Genomic DNA, 18,716 nt, shown 5'->3' on the forward strand with positions numbered 1-18,716 from the left:
TGAAGATCTGGTACCTTTCAGGATGGTCTGCTGCTGTTTGGCTGAGCAGATGAGCCGGCTGATGCCCTCGATCACCTGACTCTTATAGTCCGCCTCCCGCTCTTTAGGTTTCTTCCCCAGGAAAATAGTGGGAACTGTAAAAGAAAGAGAGAGAGAAATTATTTAGATCATAATATTATACTTGTATATGGAGTGGTACTGATTTTTCTTTTAATATATTATTTAATTTACACTAATGTTTACACTTTTATTGAGCAAAGATGCATTAAACTCATCTAATTAAACTCATTTATTCATCCGTGAATCCTAAAAAATACGATGTATCACAGTTTCCACAAAAATATTTGGCAACACAACTGTTTGCTGAAAATTCAGCTTTGATCACAGGAATAAATTTTATTTTAATATGTATTCAAATAGAAAGCAGCTAATTCAAATTCTAATAATATTTCACAATTTTAGTGTTTTTACTGTTTTTCTGATTTAAAAATACGGAGCGTAAGAGCATTAATATTTAAAAAATATTGAACTTTTGAATGTTAGTGCTCTTATGCTTTACATTTTATTTTTAAACTTTAAGCTTCTCTTTTTTTTGGATATATATCATATATATTATGATGTTTTACATTATTTTATATTATTACTATATATTTTATAATGAAATATATATTTAAATATATATACACATAATTTTATATATATATATATAAATATATTTATATATATATATATATATAAAATGTGCACTAATCATTTTTACTAATCAGTTTACAGTTACATATTTCATTTAAACAGATTCAGCTCTAAGCAAACAAGGATCTTCTGAATGCTATGACTATCTATTGTACCATTTTGCATGATTCCTGACTACATGAGGGTCTGCTCACCTTTCTTGTTCTTCTCTTTGGTGACCACGGTCATGGCCATAGTGTTGACGGGCGCCTGCGGTTCGCTGGCTCCTCCTCCTGGCAGCCGGCTGACCTGCAGCGACCAGAAGGTGCTCTTCAGAGTGTTCTTACAGCCGGTGTCTCTCCTCTCGCCCTCACGGCGCTTTTCCGCCAGAGACGCCAGCCAGTAATCCACCTGCAGGCCGATGGCGTCCGCACCGTGAGACATGCTGGGACTCCTGAGACAGACACATACAATGGAAATCACACACCAGTCTGATTGTTAAACTGTCTACTAAACTTCTTGAATATGCAGATTTGAACCATTTTATTCTTCCATCAATAAAAGCTGGAGTATTAACATTACTAAACCTGAAACTGAAATAAATGTACATATGGCTGAGCAGGTGGACCACCCTGCATCAAAACCAGCTGAAACCAGCCTGAGCCCCTTTGTTCCACCTGACCCGGTTTCTCCAGCAGGATTAGCAAGTCACTCGTGAAACCTTGTGACGGTAGAAATGCAGAGCGCGATCGATCACTCACCCCTGCACAGCCAAACCGCCGCCCATGGAGGGAGACGAGGGGGGCGTGGCCGTCTCCTTCAGACTGGCAGGTGATCCGTGAGAGGGCGGAGACGTGGAGGGGACGGCTAAACTCACAGCCACGCCCTCTTCGGCGTCGCCTGGGAAACAGAGACGGACACACGGTGAGCTTCTGTGGCATTATATCAATGTGCTGATGTCACGCACAGAGTTATAAAAAGCAATCAGCACTTCAGTCTCCATGGAAACACACACCTGCTGATGATTGGCCAGGCTCAATCAGACCCACTTTCACCACCTGTGAGACGCAAACAGATCATAACAAATAAATAGAGAGGAAAGTATATAAAATAAAATATAATAATATCATATTAATCAAAAAAGTTAATTTCACTTGATTGATTATAATACATCATAAAATATATGATGCTTTGAGCGACACTTGAGCTGTCTGCAATAAATATATAAGGCAAAAAATATAGAGACAGACAATGAAAAAAAATTATATATACATGTATATATATAAATTCTATTACATACAGTATAACCCTTGAAAAACTAATACAGAGGAATAAAACTAAAATAAAAGAAAATAATAAATATAAAAAATAAATATTAAAATGGAAATAAAAAATAAAACTACAAAAGGTAAACAAACACACAAACAAATACATTTATTTCAGGGGCAAATATTACCCCTCAAAAAAGTAATTTTTGATCAAATTCATTAGATTTATTACAATACATGATGCAATATAATGTATGATGCTTTGAGTTACTTGCAAAAATATTAAAGGCAAAAACATTGAATAATTTCATTGTTATGACAAATATTATTTTAATTAATTTTAATTAATTTATTTGTATATTTTAATTAAATCAATGCAACAAGCAATATTATAGCTAGTAAGAAATATGTATAAGTGAATAAAAAAGCTTAATAAAACAAAAAAGATAAAAGGTAATATAAGGTAATATATGATGCTTTGAGTGACATTTTTCATTTTTGCAACAAATATATCAGGCAAAAATATATATAAATGCATTTTAAATAATGCAAAATGCAATATTATGTCTAGTAAGAAATGCATATGGCTGCAAATTTTCCACTCACCCCAATGAAGGGAATGAATTTCTGGTATGAATCCTCATCTCTCCTGTAAGAGAAAGTGATAAGTGAGTTGAAACACATGGCCAAGGCTGTCATGTCATACAATAGTGAACGATGTGCAGTTGTAATGAGAGAGACAGAGCCGTACGTTCTGTGTTTGCAGGTCAGCATGGCCTCAGCGATGGGCAGCTGGTGTGTGAGAGCCGCTCCGCTGATGTACTGAGCCACGCGCGCCGCCACGTCCACTGAATCTACACACAAACACACACGTCAGCTACAACAATACATGAGCATATGTGTGCTGCTGTGTTAAACATGCTTCTTTTTATAAAGGCTCATACATTTGCATTCAGAAAAGCAGTTTGAATGCTATAACAACATCCTACTCAGGCTACTTCTGCAGTGTGCAATTTAAGAATGCGCATCCCAGCCTGTGCTACATGAGCTTTTGTGCTTAAAAAGTATACAAATTTTTATTTTTTGAAAAAAAACAACAGATCGTTTCGCTAGATAAGACCCTTCGGCTGGGATCGTTTAGAGCCTTTGAAGCTGCATTTAAACTACATTTTGGAAGTTCAAATTCAGGGCACCAATGAAGTCCATTATATGAAGAAAAATCATGAAAATAATCCTGTTTTCCTCAAAAACCATAATTTCTCTATGACTGAAGACAGAAAGACATAAACATCTTGGATGACAAGGGGGTGAGTAAATTATTTGTAAATTGTTGTTTTGGAAGTGGACTTCTTTTTTAAGACTCAATTCAATGAAGTCTTAAAAAAAGATCATACTGCAATGGGCAGGTCTTTCTGTGTGTGTGTGCGCGTGTGTTTAAGTATATGTGTGTGTGTTTACCTATCTGTGGCGGTTCTGATCGGTTAAATGTATCTCTCCAAGCTAAGTCCAGGAAGGCTGCGCTGTAACGGTTGTCAAGGGCACCCAGGTGCTTAGCAACAGGATTAGAACCTGAACCAGTTTAGAAGAAAGAAAAAACAAACAGAAACACTGCAATTAACATCCAAAAATATCTACATCAAAAACCAAAGATGTAATTTCTCTCTTTCTCTTTTATCTAATCCATTATCCATCCATCCATCCATCCATCCATCCATCCTTCTGTATCTATATAACAGTAATTTTTCTGAGTGATGCTGTTATGAGTTGTGTTGTCTTACCCAGAGGCACGACCAGGAAGCGGATGTGATTGAGCCAATCAGACGTCTTGTTGGCAAGCTGAGTGACGAAGAACTGCAGCACTGATCCCAGATAACTCTGACCGCCGACCACCGCCACCTTCACCGGCCGCGGCATTGACGAGTTACAGTTACAGCTGCGCAAACCGAGAACCGTTGTCAGATTTACTGTACATTATGCTTCAAAGCTCAGTGTTTTCCTTACAAAAGACATGTTTAAACGAGAAGTTCACTTCCAGAACAAAAATTTACAGACAATGTACTCACCCCCTTGTCATCCAAGATGTTTATGTCTTTCTTTCTTCAGTCGATAAGAAATGATGCTTCTTGAGGAAAAGATTTCAGGATTTCTCTCCATATAGTGGACTTCAGAGGTGCCCCCAAGTTTGAACTTCCAAAATGCAGTTTAAATGCAGCTTCAAATGGCTCTAAACAAGAAGAGTCTTATCTAGCGAAAAGATCAATTATTTTCTAAAAAGGTTACAATTTATCTGCTTTTTAACCTCAAATGCTCGTCTTGTCTAGGTCTGCGTTAACTCTGTGTATTCCGGTTCAATACAGTTAGGGTATGCTGAAATCTACCATCACGTTTTCTCCTCCGACTTCAAAATCATTCTACATCACTGCAGAAGTACCGATCCAGTGTTTACAAAGTGAACATGCAAAGAAGATCAAACGCCCTTTACAAAAAAGCTAAAACAGCGATGTAGGAGGATTCTGAAGATGAAGAAGAAAACGAGACAGGAGTTTTTCAACATATCCTAACTGTATTAACCCGGATTACACAGACTACGCATGTGCATCACAAAGACGAAACAAGACAAGCATTTGAGGTTAGAAAGGATATAAACTATCAATTTGTTTTGAAAATGGCCGATCGTTTTGCTAGATAAGACCCTTTTTCCTCGGTTGGGATTGTTTAGAGCCATTTCAAGCTGCATTTAAACTGCACCTTGGAAGTTCAAACTTGGGGGCACCAATGAAGTCCATTATTTGGAGAAAAATCCTGAAATGTTTTCCTCAAGAGGCATAATTTCTTATTGACTGAAGACAGAAAGACATGAACATCTTGGATCACAAAGGGGTGAGTAAATTATCTGTAAATTTTTGTTCTGGAAGTGAACATGACTTACATGACTTCGTTTGTATGACTTACAATTTCTGTATCCGTGTGAGAAGAGCCGAGAGAACGGCCTGAATCTCTGCACCAGAGCACGTACAAACCACAGGATGCTTCTGAACCTGAAGCTGCTCCGCAACATACTGTAAACACACACAATCACAATGCAGTGAAGTCATAGCAAAGACAGTTCTGATGTTACAGAAAAAAGCCCTTCATCCAGGGCTCTAGGCTTACTTTTCTTTTTAAGAGCACAAAAAAAAATTAGGAGCTCAGTCAAAATTTCAATTATTTTAAAAATCTGATCAAAAATTAGCCTTTCCATTACAAGGAGATATTTGACTCCTTAAAGTGATTTACAGGGAAATTTAGTTTTTACCTTCATAATGGCATTTTTCTATGTCATCTTTTACGTCAAATGTTTAAATAATTGCATTTAATTTTTAAAATTTTCTGATTAAAACAACAGAATAAGAACAAGTAGAATAAGAATAAGTTACCAATCAAATGAAATCAGTATTAACAAAATTAATTTGTACTACAGAGGTGGCACAGAAGAACACAAAAGTGGCTTGTGGGTGTATTTTCATGTGTTTAATGAGGCTCAGAGGAGGCACGAGTGCAATCAAATTCAAAAATTCATGTTGAGATTCATGTTTTTAATAAAAAAATGTTGAATACAGAAATATTAAATGATTTAAATACCTAAAAAGTTACTTTAAAAATGAAACTAAAACTGCCAGTAGGTGGTGGGAAGTCACTGATTTAATTGCTGAATCATTCATTCATTTGATTCGTTTGAACTGATTTATTCAAGAATAAAGCAAGTGACTGTATGAATGGGAAAAACTGAATCACTGACTCGCTAGATTCGTTTAAAAACGCATGTTCATTCATAAACAAAACACCGCTGTGTTTGAATGGAGATGTGCAGCGGCTCAGTTGTGACTTGTTTCAAACTATTTTCAGTGACGAAATAGAGAAAAATCAGGCAATAGTGTTATAGTCAGAAAATTTAAGTTACTTAATATTAACTTCTTGTTTACTTAACTGTTGTATTAAATCAATATCTCAGTTACAAACTCCCTTAAAAATCATTAAAAGCTGTCACTGATCTTAGTTCATCGCGATCTCACAAAGTTCCATTATAACCAACAAAGCTATCTCTTATTTACACTCTCTCTACACTTTATGCAAGGATTTGTCAGATATGTCTGTGATACATTACTCAACGTTGCAAAAACACGCAGAAACCTTTGAAGCTCCCCTCAGCTCAAACACAAATATGCTGATCGCACTTAGTCGAAGGTTGTCAGCAAAACAGCTGATACAATGAATTAAATATTAATACTTCGCAACTGGAAATCGTCCACAGTTGCACTAATAAACTATATTACTTAGCATAAGAATTGTTTACTGCGTTGATTATTACTAATAAATGCATTTTAGATTGAACACTGGTGTCTTTTATATCAATGCTGTGGCTATTTTAAAGAATTATAAACAATTACAGGTTGTGCATTATGGTCAATTTCCCACATTGCACTACTGCTAAGAACAGCACTTAACTGTGGTAAAAATACACAATGAAGCCATTAGGACAGACTGTTTTGGACACACACACACATGTCTGGTTTATTATCTTTGTGGGGACTCTCCATAGGCGCAATGGTTTGTATACTGTCCACACTGTATTTTCTACCCCCTTACCCTAACCCTACCCCTAAACCTAACCCTTACAGAAAACTTTCTGCATTTTTACTTTCTCAAAAAAAAAATCTCATTCAGTATGATTTATAAGCTTTTGTACCCATGGGGACCACAAGCCGGTCCCCACAATGTCAAAAATTTCAGGTTTTACTATCCTTGTGGGGACATTTGGTCCCCACAATGTAGCAAAAACAAGTACACACACACACACACTCGTGTACCTGTCCTTGCCAGTCTGTGCCATTGATCAGGATGAGACTCTCAGGAAGAGCAGCATCAGATAACAGAATCTGATTCAACTGATCATAGACGGCCTTCCTGAGGACCTGCAAACACACACACACACACACACAAACAAGGATGAGTCAGCCAAACATGAATAATTCACAGTGACTCTGCAGAACAAGACGAAACACTGCATTAACATTCCTTATTTAAAGCCACGGCAGAGACTGAAGAAATGTGAGGGAATCCGACGAAAACCATGTTTTGAGAAAGAGAGAAAACCCTAGACGAGTTTCTTTGTTCATCAGATTTGGAGAAAAATGTAGCATCACATCACTCACCAATGAATCCTCTGCAGTGAATGGGTGCCGTCATAATGAAAGTCCAAACAGCTGATAAAAATAATCCACAAGTAATCTACACCACTCCAGTCCATCAATTAACATCTTGTGAAGTGAAAAGTTGTGTGTTTGTAAAAAACAAATCCAACATTAAGATGCTTTTAACTTCATATTGTTGGCCAAAATATGAGCGAAATATAACCCATAATAACGCTTCCTCCAGTGAAAAAGTCCATTTCCTGTTGTCCTGTCACATTAAACACGTTATAACTGTTATAGACTGTTTTTGTTTGTAAATGGTGCTTGATCTGTGCATATTTCTCTCCTGATTCAGACCAGACAAATTAAAACTGCATTTTAGCCAAAGAAACAGTTTAAAGCTAAAACATCTTAATGATAGATTGGTTTTTTACAAACACGCAGCTTTTGGCTTCACAAGGTGTTCACTGATGGACTGGAGTGGTGTGGATTACTTGTGGATTATTGTGATGTTTTTATCAGCTGTTTGGACTCTCATTCTGACGGCACCCATTCACTGCAGAGTTTAAATCGAAATGCGCAGCAGCTCAGTTGTGACTTGTTTCGACTACGAAATAGAGCAAAATCAGGCAATAGTGTTATGGTCAGAAAATGTAAGTCATTTAATATTAACTTCTTGTTTATTTAACTGTTGTTTTAAATCAGTATCTCACTTACAAACTTCCTTTAAAAAAAACATTAAAAGCTGTCACTGATCTTAGTTCATCGCAATCTCACAGCTGATAAAAACATCACAATAATTCACAAGTAATCCACACCACTCCAGTCCATCAATTAACATCTTGTGAAGTGAAAAGTTGTGTGTTTGTAAGAAACAAATCCAACATTAAGATGCTTTTCACTTCATATTGTTGTTCAGGCCAAAATATGAGCAAAATATAATCTATAATAACGCTTCCTCCAGTGAAAAAGTCTATTTCCTGTTGTCCTCTCACATTAAAATGCACCTACATATTTGTTTATATCGGTTTTAGACTGTTTTTGTTTGTAAATTGTGCTTGATCTGTGCATATTTCTCTCCTGATTCAGACCAGACAAATTAAAACTGCATTTTAGCCGAAGCGACAGTTTAAAGCTAAAACATTTAATGATAGATTTTGGCTTCACAAGATGTTAATTAATGGACTGGAGTGGTGTGGATTACTTGTGGATTATTGTGATGTTTTTAGCAGCTGTTTGGACTCATTCTGACGGCACCCATTCACTGCAGAGCATCCACTGGTGAGCATGTAATGACACATTTCTCCAAATCTGATAAACAAACTCATCTACATCTTATATGGCCTGAGGGTGAGTTCATTTTCATTTCTAGGTGAACTATGCTGTGCTAAATACAGTCTGAGTCCTGTTACCTGTGTGCTGTGTCCGAGCTCAGGTGATCTCTCGCTGTCAGAGCTGTTTGTTCGTTCGCTCAGCGGTTTAGAGAGCTGTCGGTCTTTCACCGGAGTGCTGCGCTTACGGGGTGTGTGTCCTCCATCCAGCCTACAACACACAGAGACACCATCAAACTTGGGCTATGTTTATTCTGTATTATTTGACTGTGTTTCTAATACAGTGCGTGATCCTGGACCACAAAACCATTCATAAGGATCACTTTTTTTGAAATTGAGATTAATACATCATCTGAAAGCTGCATATATAAGCTTTCCATTGATGTATGGTTTGGCCAATATTTGGCTGAGATACATCTATTTAAAATCTGGAATCTGAGGGTACAAAAAAAAAAAAAATCAAAATTTTGAGAAAATCACCTTTAAAGTTGTCCAAATGAAATTCTTAGCAATGCATATTACTAATCAAAAATTACGTTTTGATATATTTACGGTAGGAAATTTACAAAATATCTTCATGGAACATGATTTTTACTTATATATCCTAATGATTTTTGGCATAAAAGAAAAATCAATCATTTTGACCCATATAATGTAATTTTGACTATTGCTACAAATATACCCGTGCTACTTATGACTGGTTTTGTGGTCCAGGGTGGCATTTAATACTTCCTTGTTGAATAATAGTAATCATTTCTTCAAGCTGATTATTTTATATTATATTACCTGGGTGATGGCATGGACTGAAGCTCGTTCTTGCTGGTTTTTAAGGGTGTTCGTGGTTTTTCAGGCACAGACACTGTTATAGAGGGTCCAACTTCACTGAACAACTCCTGATCATTTAGTTCCTACAAAACATACACATATTCAACACAAAAAAGCATTAAAACATCATAATAACACAAAGAATTCAAGTCATGCATAATCTCAAAAGGAAGTGAGTATAATATATAAGACCAGCAGCATTTGGACTGCATGCAAATGTAATGATTTTTGTCAGTAACTTTCAATCAACTGGTGCTTTTATTTAATAAACACCTTTTCGTCAGACATTTTGCTTGTACAATCTTTCTTTAAAATATGGCATTTGGTTATTCTTATATGTGACCCTGGACCACAAAACAAGTCTTAAGTAGCACGGGTATGTTTGTAGCAACTGCTAACAATATATTGTATGGGTCAAAATGATAGATTTTTCTTTTATGCCAAAAATCATTAGGATATTAATTAAAGATCATGTTCCATGATGACATTTTGTAAATTTAAAATTGAATACATCAAAACGTAATTTTTGATTAGTAATATGCATTGCTAGGAACTTCATTTGGAAAATTTTACAGATTATTTTCTCAATATTTAGATTTTTTTTTAATTCCTGATTTCAAATAGTTGTATCTTGGCCAAATATTGACCCTTATGACTGGTTTTGTGGTCCAGGGTCACACATAATGTGTGCATGCATTTCAAAGCAGAGTTATTATAGCTGACTAAAACTAAAAGCATAAAAAAAACATTTGTTACTTCAAATAAAATAAACATTAACCAAAATAAAATAAAATACTAAAAATCTCCCTTAAACGTATTTTATTACAGCTAGTTACCAAGGCAACATTTTTATTTAAGTATAACTTGAAGTATTAAAACAACAAAAACTAAATAAAAACAAACAAATACAAATGAATGAAAATTATATACTATATATATATACTGTATATATACACACACACACACACACACACACACACATATATATATATATATATATATATATATATATATATGCATATATATATATATGTATATATATATATACACACACACACACACACACATATATATATACATACACACACACACACACACATATATATATACACACACACATACATACATATATATATATATATATACACATACATACACACACACACATATATATATATACACACACACACACACACACACACATATATATATATACACATACATACATATATATATATACATATATACATATACATACACACACACACACATACATATATATATATATATATATATAAATATATAAAAATATATAGAAAATATAAGAAAATATAAAAATAAAATCGAATTAAAAATACTAATACAAAAATAGTAATTAAAAACATTTTGGTGCCACTGTATATTTGTGTATAAATGAGGGTGAAATACATAAAAAAAAGCACAAATACAAATGAATAAAAACTATATATATATTAAAAAAAATGCATGACAAAATTTCTAAAATGAACTAAAATTTAAGTCAAAACAGAAAATATATTAATAAAATCTAATTAAAAATATTAAAACCAAAATATAAATTAAAAATATTTTTGGGTGCCACTGTGCATTTATGTATAAATGAGGGTGAAATCCATCATTCTCACCAGTGTGTCGGTCTCAGAAAGTGGCTCGTCCAGGTTGCGGCTGCGTGAATGTTTGAGTTTATCTGACGGCGGCTGCTCACCCTGCTGGAAATACACAGGAACTACAATCACTAACATCCACTAAACACTCACACACACATCTGAGCCGTATGTCTCTGGAGCAGGTTGAATGATCTGGATTGCGGCCTGTAAACAATCGACCCCTGGCAGAGTCCAGGCTGAACCGCAGCACCTCAGAGCTGGATGTTAATGAACGACACACAGTGAGCCGCCCATCCTTTAACACCACAGCTGCAGTTTTCATACGTTTACATGTACTGTATAAATTACTCACTGAATTTATGCTACATTTTTAGTGGCCAATTTTAGTCTTTCATTTTAGTTTTGGACTTGATATACAATAGTGAAAAAAATTATGTCATAAATATAGACAGAGATGAACACAAAATGGTGAAGAGAACAAAAAAATGTTGAACCCTTTCCTACAATCCTAGTGGTCTATAGCCATTTAAATATAAAATAAAATATACATAAAATATTTCTAAAATAAAAATGTAACATAAAAATAGAAATATAAAAACAAAAATATATTCTAAAAATTATTCACCTTTTCCTATTTTTGTTTGGTTTTAAAGTACTAAAATAATTAAAACTAAATAAACTATATATATATATATATATATATATATATATATATATATCATAAAGTGATACATAAAAAAACAGTATTTTTACATGATTTTTATATTTTACAAAATTGAAATAATAGTTTTAAGTGTTCCTTTAATCGCTGAAAGAAATTTCTTGCTTTCAAAACACTGTTTGGTCTGAAATGTCAGTTTCTGTTTGGGTGATGAGTGTCGAGGAGATCTGGTCTTGTGATTATATTCAGTATTTGTACTCACAGGGCTGAAGGGGTCTCTGCTCAGACTGCCTTTACTGTTCAAGCTGCCGATCTCCGTCTGAGAGCTCGACTGGGACATGCCCTCAAAGAACGGCCTGGGAAAGAGACGGAGAGAGGAAGATTTGTTAAAATATAAATAAAGGAAGAGTGTGTAATTTTAATGCAGCACTGGCTTGTCTCTCTTTTCGGTGTTCATCACTTAATGCTACACGCTAACCATCTGTCTCTGATCTTTTTTGCACAAAGATTAAAGAAGCACAAAAGTCATGAATCAGTGAAATCCTTCAGTCTCAGTTAAAATAAACACTAAATACTCCAGCTTTCTGAAGAACTCACTCAGAAGACAGCAGACTTAAAAAAAAAAAAAAAAAAAAAAAAAAAAAAAGTGAACATCCAAAAGGTAAACAACAAAAGACGGACTTCAGCACACATATGATCTTTTAAGGTGATTTTTGTTAATTTTGATGCTTCATATTAATGCATTCAAAATATGCATGCTCATTTTGATTCAGTTTTGATTGTTTATATACTATTATAGCATTTCTTGATATTTTCAAATGGCTTTTATATTTTCATATTTCATTTTAATTTGATTTGCATTAGAAGTTTTCTTAATGTATCTATTTAGCTTTATATTTTTATATTTTAGATTTTATTTTACTTAAAAAATAAAACTTCTGAAATATAACTAATAAAAATAATTAAAAAAGGGTTTGTTGCCAAGGGTTTTTCCCCCATTCAATCATGTAAATTTTTATATTTTATTACAATTAACAAAAACCAATATATTATATTATATTATATTATATTGTATTATATTATAATATATTATACAGTTTTACTCAATAATAACAACATTGATCAATAACAACAAAATTCTGCACATTTTCTCTGTTTTATGAAAGAAATATTCATGTGTGTTTGGAGTGACATGAGGGTCAGAAATGAATGACAATACTTTTTTCAAAAAAAATCTTTTTTCAAAAATCAGCAAATGAATTGTCATGTTTGGCCGAACTACTCCTTTAACATCCTAACTGTTTAAATAAAATAATACATCAACAGTGGGCGCAGCCTCAGATCAGCAAAGGATGATACTGAATACTGAAAGACAATCAGGTTGTCCGTGATTGCTTTAATATAAATTCTCAGGGTGTTATCTGTGAGTAACGCTCATGTGGTTTGGCTGACTGAACTGTTATAGTGTTTAGATAAACTGCAGTGTTCAGCTGTTAAATCTGGAGGTGAGGTGATGAGGGCAGGCGGTGTGACGTGACCAGCAGAGGGCGCCGCAGACAGACACTCAATCAGACAGTTGATGTGTTACCTAAGTTTGGGTTTGGGTGTGCTGAGGATGCTGTCTGTCTCCTCCATCTCCGGCCCACTGTCGCTGGGATTGTACATCTCCAGACTGTCATAGAGCTCGTCCAGATCCTCCTCCACCTCCTGGATCTGCTCACGGGACACGTGCTCCAGCCCGAAACCAACCTACATCACAAACACGCGGCTTCAGTCATGACCTAGAGATTCAAATACGACAATATTCTATATTGCAGTGAGGCTCTGTACAGCAGTGAGGCTCAGATGCAAGAAAATTGTGTCTTTTCCATCTGTCTGAGGTGAGAATAGAAAGGTGTTGGACTAAAAGACCAGGTGCGACTGACAACCACAGTGAGATAAGAATGAAACATATGTTTATCAATATTCATAAGAATTTTACTTGAATAAATCTATATATAATAGGTATAAAAACATATCATTGCTAGTATTACTATTATGAACTGAAGTGCATTTAGTTTTATATTTTATGCTTTTGTCATTTTTTTTTTTAATTTAGCTTTAATTTAATTTCAATAATTTTAGTCGCCAGGGCAACATTTCTAATGTTTTTGTTTACTTTTTTTTAAAGGTGCAGTCTAGCCAAAAATTTAAATTTTGTCATTATTAACAGATATGTATTTTATAGATATGTATAATTATTTTCCCCCATCTTTTTGAAGATGAATAAAAGAAAAAAACTTTAGTTTTATATTTTCTGTTTTTATTTTAATTTTAGCAATTATATGTAGCAATATATATATATATATATTTAATTTAGCTTGAATTTTATTTCAGTTTCAATAACTGTAGTCATTTTAGTTGCCAGGGCAATATTTCTTTTTCTTTGTTTATTTTATGTCATTATTAACAGATATGTATTTTATAAATATGTATACTTCATTGTTTCCCATCTTTTTAAAGATGAATAAAAGAAAATTAATTTCATTTTATATTTACAGTTTTAATCTTAATTTTTAAAATTTGTTATGTTATCCTGCCATTTTTCTTAGTTTTTTTTTTCATATTTCTATATAGCTTAATTTTATTATTATTTTTATTTTTGTAATTTCACTTGAACATATTTATTTCAGTTACTTGGCAACAAAACATTCATAATTTATGTTCCCATTTCTCAAGTGTTCCATCTAATATTCATATTTTATTTAAATTAATGAAACCATTTTTAAAAATTTGTTTTACTTATAGTTTAGTTACCAGTAACAACAAAATGATTATCAGTAAATGATGACAATTATCAGTTTGTACAAGACTATTTTTTTTCTTATCACCCTGAATGTTCAAATAAGATCTTAAAAAAAAAAAATTTAAGCAATTTTAGTATTTATTTTATATTATAACATATTTAAATTAGTTGCATTTTTGCATTTTTTTAAAAGGCACAGTACAACAAAAAATGAAAATTTTGTCATTATTTACAAATTTGTATAACTGGCATTTTTCCTTTCTTTTCAAGGTGAGAATAAAAAAGGTGTTGGACTAACAGACAGAGTTGTGACTGACAGTCAGGGTGAGAATGACAGAAAATAATAAGGTCACAGCAGCACGATCACAGTCATATTTCAACAGCTCTAATGAATGGAATCGTCAGGTGAGAATCCAGACGTTACCTCATCCGACACCTTAAACCTCTTCAGCAGAGCCACAAACTTCTGCTTGATGTTTGGTTGCTGAAAAAAGACAAAGCAGTAAAACATTTACAACACGATTCAGACAAAATACTGCAGAAAATCTGCCGGTACAAAGCTTGAAGTCAACATCAAAGCAAAACTGTGCATTCCTGATCATATTGTGAATGATTCATCTGTGAATGTAGTTATGAAGAAAAACTTGCAATGAAAATGTTATAATTCACTCTGAATGTCAGCAGGTGATAAATCGGCTTTATTTTAGACACTATCAAAAATGATAAAATGCTAGAAAAGTGCCCTCTTTAATGGTAATGGTGTGTGTTAAATGGAGCTTTGTGCGCTCATTCATATTCATTAACGTAGCGTCTGTGTGTGTGTGTGAGGGTCTTACTCTAGTAATGGAGGCATTAGAAGTAAGTTTGCGTCTGGGCTTCTTCTTCCTCACCTCGTCCTCTTCATCATCTAGATACTGAAACACACATAAGCCATTAAACATTTGTCGTATGTGCATTCAGCGCTAAATGCCACGAATACACACACACGCACACGCGCACACGCACACACACACACACACATATTCATTTATATATATATACACACACACATTTACATATACACTACAGTATTACTTCAAATGCAATAAGAATTGCAATAGCAAACAGGAAGCAGAATTGTAATTAAAACATGAATTTAATAAATGAAATGCTAAGAAATATACATAAAGCTCTGCAACTGTAGTTTTTAATCATACATTTATATCAGTTCATTATGCACATTTAATTATGCTAAACAAAAAATGTGGCAGTTTTGATGACAATGAAATATTTCACTGGAAAATGACAAAAAAGCAAAAAAAAAAAAAACACATTTAATATTAGAAAATGAAGAGGCGTAATTACTAAAATAAATAAATGGCACACACACATGCACATATACACAATGGGTTGTAAATAAATATTTCTTTTTGAATTAATTAATAAAAAATATATTAAAATAAACTCTGCGTATTAAAATAATTAATGCAATTGTAATTAAATGTATTAAATTAAATTAAATTTAAACAAGTATTTAATATTAATATTAAATATTAATATATATAACAAACTTAAAGAATGAATTCATTAAAAATGTATGTATATATATATATATATATATATATATATGTATGTATGTATAGATAGACAGATAGATAGATAGATAGATAAATGATGTATTTATTTATTTATTTTTACGAATTTATTTAAATATGCTTTGTAATATAAATTCACAAAAAAAAAAAAAATCAACAATTTCTTAAAAAATTAGAAATGAAAAAAATGGAAATGACAAATTAAGACTCAATAAAAATGTAAAAACTAAATTATAAAGAAATATATTTAAATTTAGTTTTTAAACTGACAAAAATACTAAAAACGTTTATGTATTAAAGAAATAATTTAAGAATGTTTTAATTAATATTTTGTTAAAAACCTATAAAAAATGTAAAACTATTTAAAAATGTTAAAAAAAAAAAAGAAATTATTTTTGTTTTGCAAATTTACTTATTAATATAAATATAAATGTAAATAAATATATATATATAAATTATTTAATGTTATTTATATATATATAATGACTTCATAAAAAAGTAAACAAATTTACTACATACATATACATACATACATATATATATATATATATATATATAAAAATTTAAGAAAAAATTTATTTAAAAAATGTTTTAATTAATATATTAAAAACCAATTTCTTAAAAAATGTAAAAAAAAAAAAAAAGAAAAAAAAAGACATATATATTACACACTTCTTTTAAAGAAATAACTCCAAAAATATTTGTAATTAATAATTCATTAAACATATGCATTAAAAAAAATGGGGAAAACAAAATGGAATTACATAAACATGTATTTGAAATTTAATTTTTAAAAAAAATGATTAATTGATTTAACACATGCGGTTGACCTACATGATGAACAGGGTCGTCGCTGCCCTCCTGCTCAGACGAGTAACTCTCCTCCTCTTCCTCTGAGTAGTTATCAATGTCTGGAGAACGATCTGACCACAAGAAAAGTGTGTGAGAGAGAAACAACAATACAAACATCATAAATACATTCACTTTATTTACACAGAACTGACAGATGACGGTCACATGATTCTGAAACACTTGATTCTGATTGGTCAGTCGCCGAAAACTCATTCATCTCTCACCGTTCATCTTGGCTTTGGGTCCCTCGTGGTCGATGGGCTGACTGGACAGAGAATAAACCCGAATCTCAGCCACGGGGACGGACACCTCCTTCAGCTGACTGTGCAAACCCAGAACCTGAGCGCCCTCCGTCGGGTGCTGCATCACCTGACAACACCATCAATCATCAATTAACAAACGAACGACCGACAGGCAGACGAACGAGTCAGAGCAGTGCTGCGTCTGCGTTTCACCTCCGCCATGTTGATGAGGCCGAGCGCCAGCGTCTTGTAGCCCAGGATGGTCCTGTTCTTGTACCTCTTCCTCCTCTGCAGCATGATCTGAAGCTTGTTGGCGTCTCGTTTCAGGAAGTGCGGATACTGAGAGGAGACGGAGACGTTTGTTTGAGGTGATTTGGACGTGATGCTGTTAGACAGATATTTTGGTGCCACACACTCACCTGTAAGGAGAACGTGAGCTGCAGATCTGTTTCCGTTTGGCCGCTCGATGGCAACAGGATCTCGTTGGAACGGAGGATCCGCTTTGAGCCCTGACAGAGAAACACAGATGGTGAATAAACATCATTAGGGAAGTGTTTTGTCTTTAAGATCTGCACAAGAGAGCAGAAAATGCTGAAATCAGTCTGATGTGCTGATTTGCTCCTCATCAATAATTTCTGATTATTATTTTTCAAAATAAATACATTTAAAAAATAATTAAAAAATTAATTTGAAACAGAAATCTTCTGTAACATTACAAACGTCTTTACGATCAATAAATAAAAATGCTAATTTCTTTCCAAATAACTAACTAAAATTACAAATAAAAATGAACTAATTAATTAAAAACAAATGTTTTAAATGTGCTTTAAACATTATAAATGTGTTTACTGTCAGTTTTGATGAAGTTAATGTCTTTTAATAAAATAAAATAAATAAAAAATAAAATAAATAAATATTTTAAATATATAAAATACTAAACTAAATAAAAATAATTTGAAATAATAAATAAATGAATCAAATTACAAATACAAAATAAAAAATTAAAGAATTAAATTTTTTAATTTAAAGAAATTATTTGAAACAGAAATCTTCTGTAACATCATAAATGTCTTTAAACAAATAAATCTTTAAATGAATAAATAAATTCATTAATTAATTATAAATAAAAAAAATAAAGTAATAAAAAATATTTTGACTTCTGTAACATTATAAATGTCTTTACGGTTACTTTTGATCAATTTAATGCATGTTTGCTGAATGAAAATGCCTATTTTTTTTCCAAACAAGTAAATAAATTACAAATAAAAAAGCAATTAAGTTAAAACAAACGTTAAAACATTATAAATGCGTTTACTGTCAGTTTTGATCAATTTAATGTCTTTGAATAAAATAAAAAATAAAACAAGTAAAATAAATCAATAAAATATTTTAAAAATAAAATACTAAACTAAATAAAAATATTAATAAAAAAATACATGAATATAATTACAAACAAAAAATAAAAACGTAATTTGTTTATTTTATGAATGTCTAAATAAATAAATAAATCTTTAAATACATAGATACATCTTTAAACAAATAAATTCAGTAATTATTTACAAATAAAAATAATTACAAATATTTTTAAATATCTTTTGTAGCATTATAAATATATACTCTCACTTTTGATCAAATGAATGCATCTTTGCTGTTGTCGTTTCAGATGACGTGGACTGATGAATCGTTCACAATAACACCAGAATGTTCATT

The 18,716-nt window shown here is 32.4% G+C and overlaps 1 protein-coding gene across 4 annotated transcripts in view; it reads right to left on the minus strand.

The window, feature by feature from the left end:
- The window catches only part of LOC127167911 (phosphofurin acidic cluster sorting protein 1), a 64,023-nt gene that overhangs the window by 4,398 nt on the left and 40,909 nt on the right, over nucleotides 1-18,716 (minus strand). The window contains exons 3-23 of one of the 4 annotated variants that reach the window (XM_051114325.1): nucleotides 17,426-17,515; nucleotides 17,220-17,345; nucleotides 16,989-17,133; nucleotides 16,747-16,835; nucleotides 15,175-15,252; nucleotides 14,763-14,822; nucleotides 13,142-13,302; nucleotides 11,816-11,909; nucleotides 10,911-10,991; nucleotides 9,229-9,350; nucleotides 8,524-8,653; nucleotides 6,788-6,892; nucleotides 4,893-4,999; nucleotides 3,719-3,873; nucleotides 3,399-3,509; nucleotides 2,692-2,794; nucleotides 2,547-2,589; nucleotides 1,688-1,730; nucleotides 1,434-1,572; nucleotides 888-1,126; nucleotides 15-134 (exon numbers count right to left, since the gene is read on the minus strand). In XM_051114325.1, coding sequence (XP_050970282.1) covers nucleotides 15-134; nucleotides 888-1,126; nucleotides 1,434-1,572; nucleotides 1,688-1,730; nucleotides 2,547-2,589; nucleotides 2,692-2,794; nucleotides 3,399-3,509; nucleotides 3,719-3,873; nucleotides 4,893-4,999; nucleotides 6,788-6,892; nucleotides 8,524-8,653; nucleotides 9,229-9,350; nucleotides 10,911-10,991; nucleotides 11,816-11,909; nucleotides 13,142-13,302; nucleotides 14,763-14,822; nucleotides 15,175-15,252; nucleotides 16,747-16,835; nucleotides 16,989-17,133; nucleotides 17,220-17,345; nucleotides 17,426-17,515 — 2,341 coding nt within the window. Of the gene's footprint in view, nucleotides 1-14; nucleotides 135-887; nucleotides 1,127-1,433; nucleotides 1,573-1,687; nucleotides 1,731-2,546; nucleotides 2,795-3,398; nucleotides 3,510-3,718; nucleotides 3,874-4,892; nucleotides 5,000-6,787; nucleotides 6,893-8,523; nucleotides 8,654-9,228; nucleotides 9,351-10,910; nucleotides 10,995-11,815; nucleotides 11,910-13,141; nucleotides 13,303-14,762; nucleotides 14,823-15,174; nucleotides 15,253-16,746; nucleotides 16,836-16,988; nucleotides 17,134-17,219; nucleotides 17,346-17,425; nucleotides 17,516-18,716 lie in introns of all 4 variants that reach the window. The other 3 variants (XM_051114324.1, XM_051114323.1, XM_051114322.1) reach the window with 3 other exon arrangements.

Source organism: Labeo rohita, chromosome 7, assembly GCF_022985175.1.
Source record: "Labeo rohita strain BAU-BD-2019 chromosome 7, IGBB_LRoh.1.0, whole genome shotgun sequence".
NCBI lineage: Eukaryota > Metazoa > Chordata > Actinopteri > Cypriniformes > Cyprinidae > Labeo > Labeo rohita.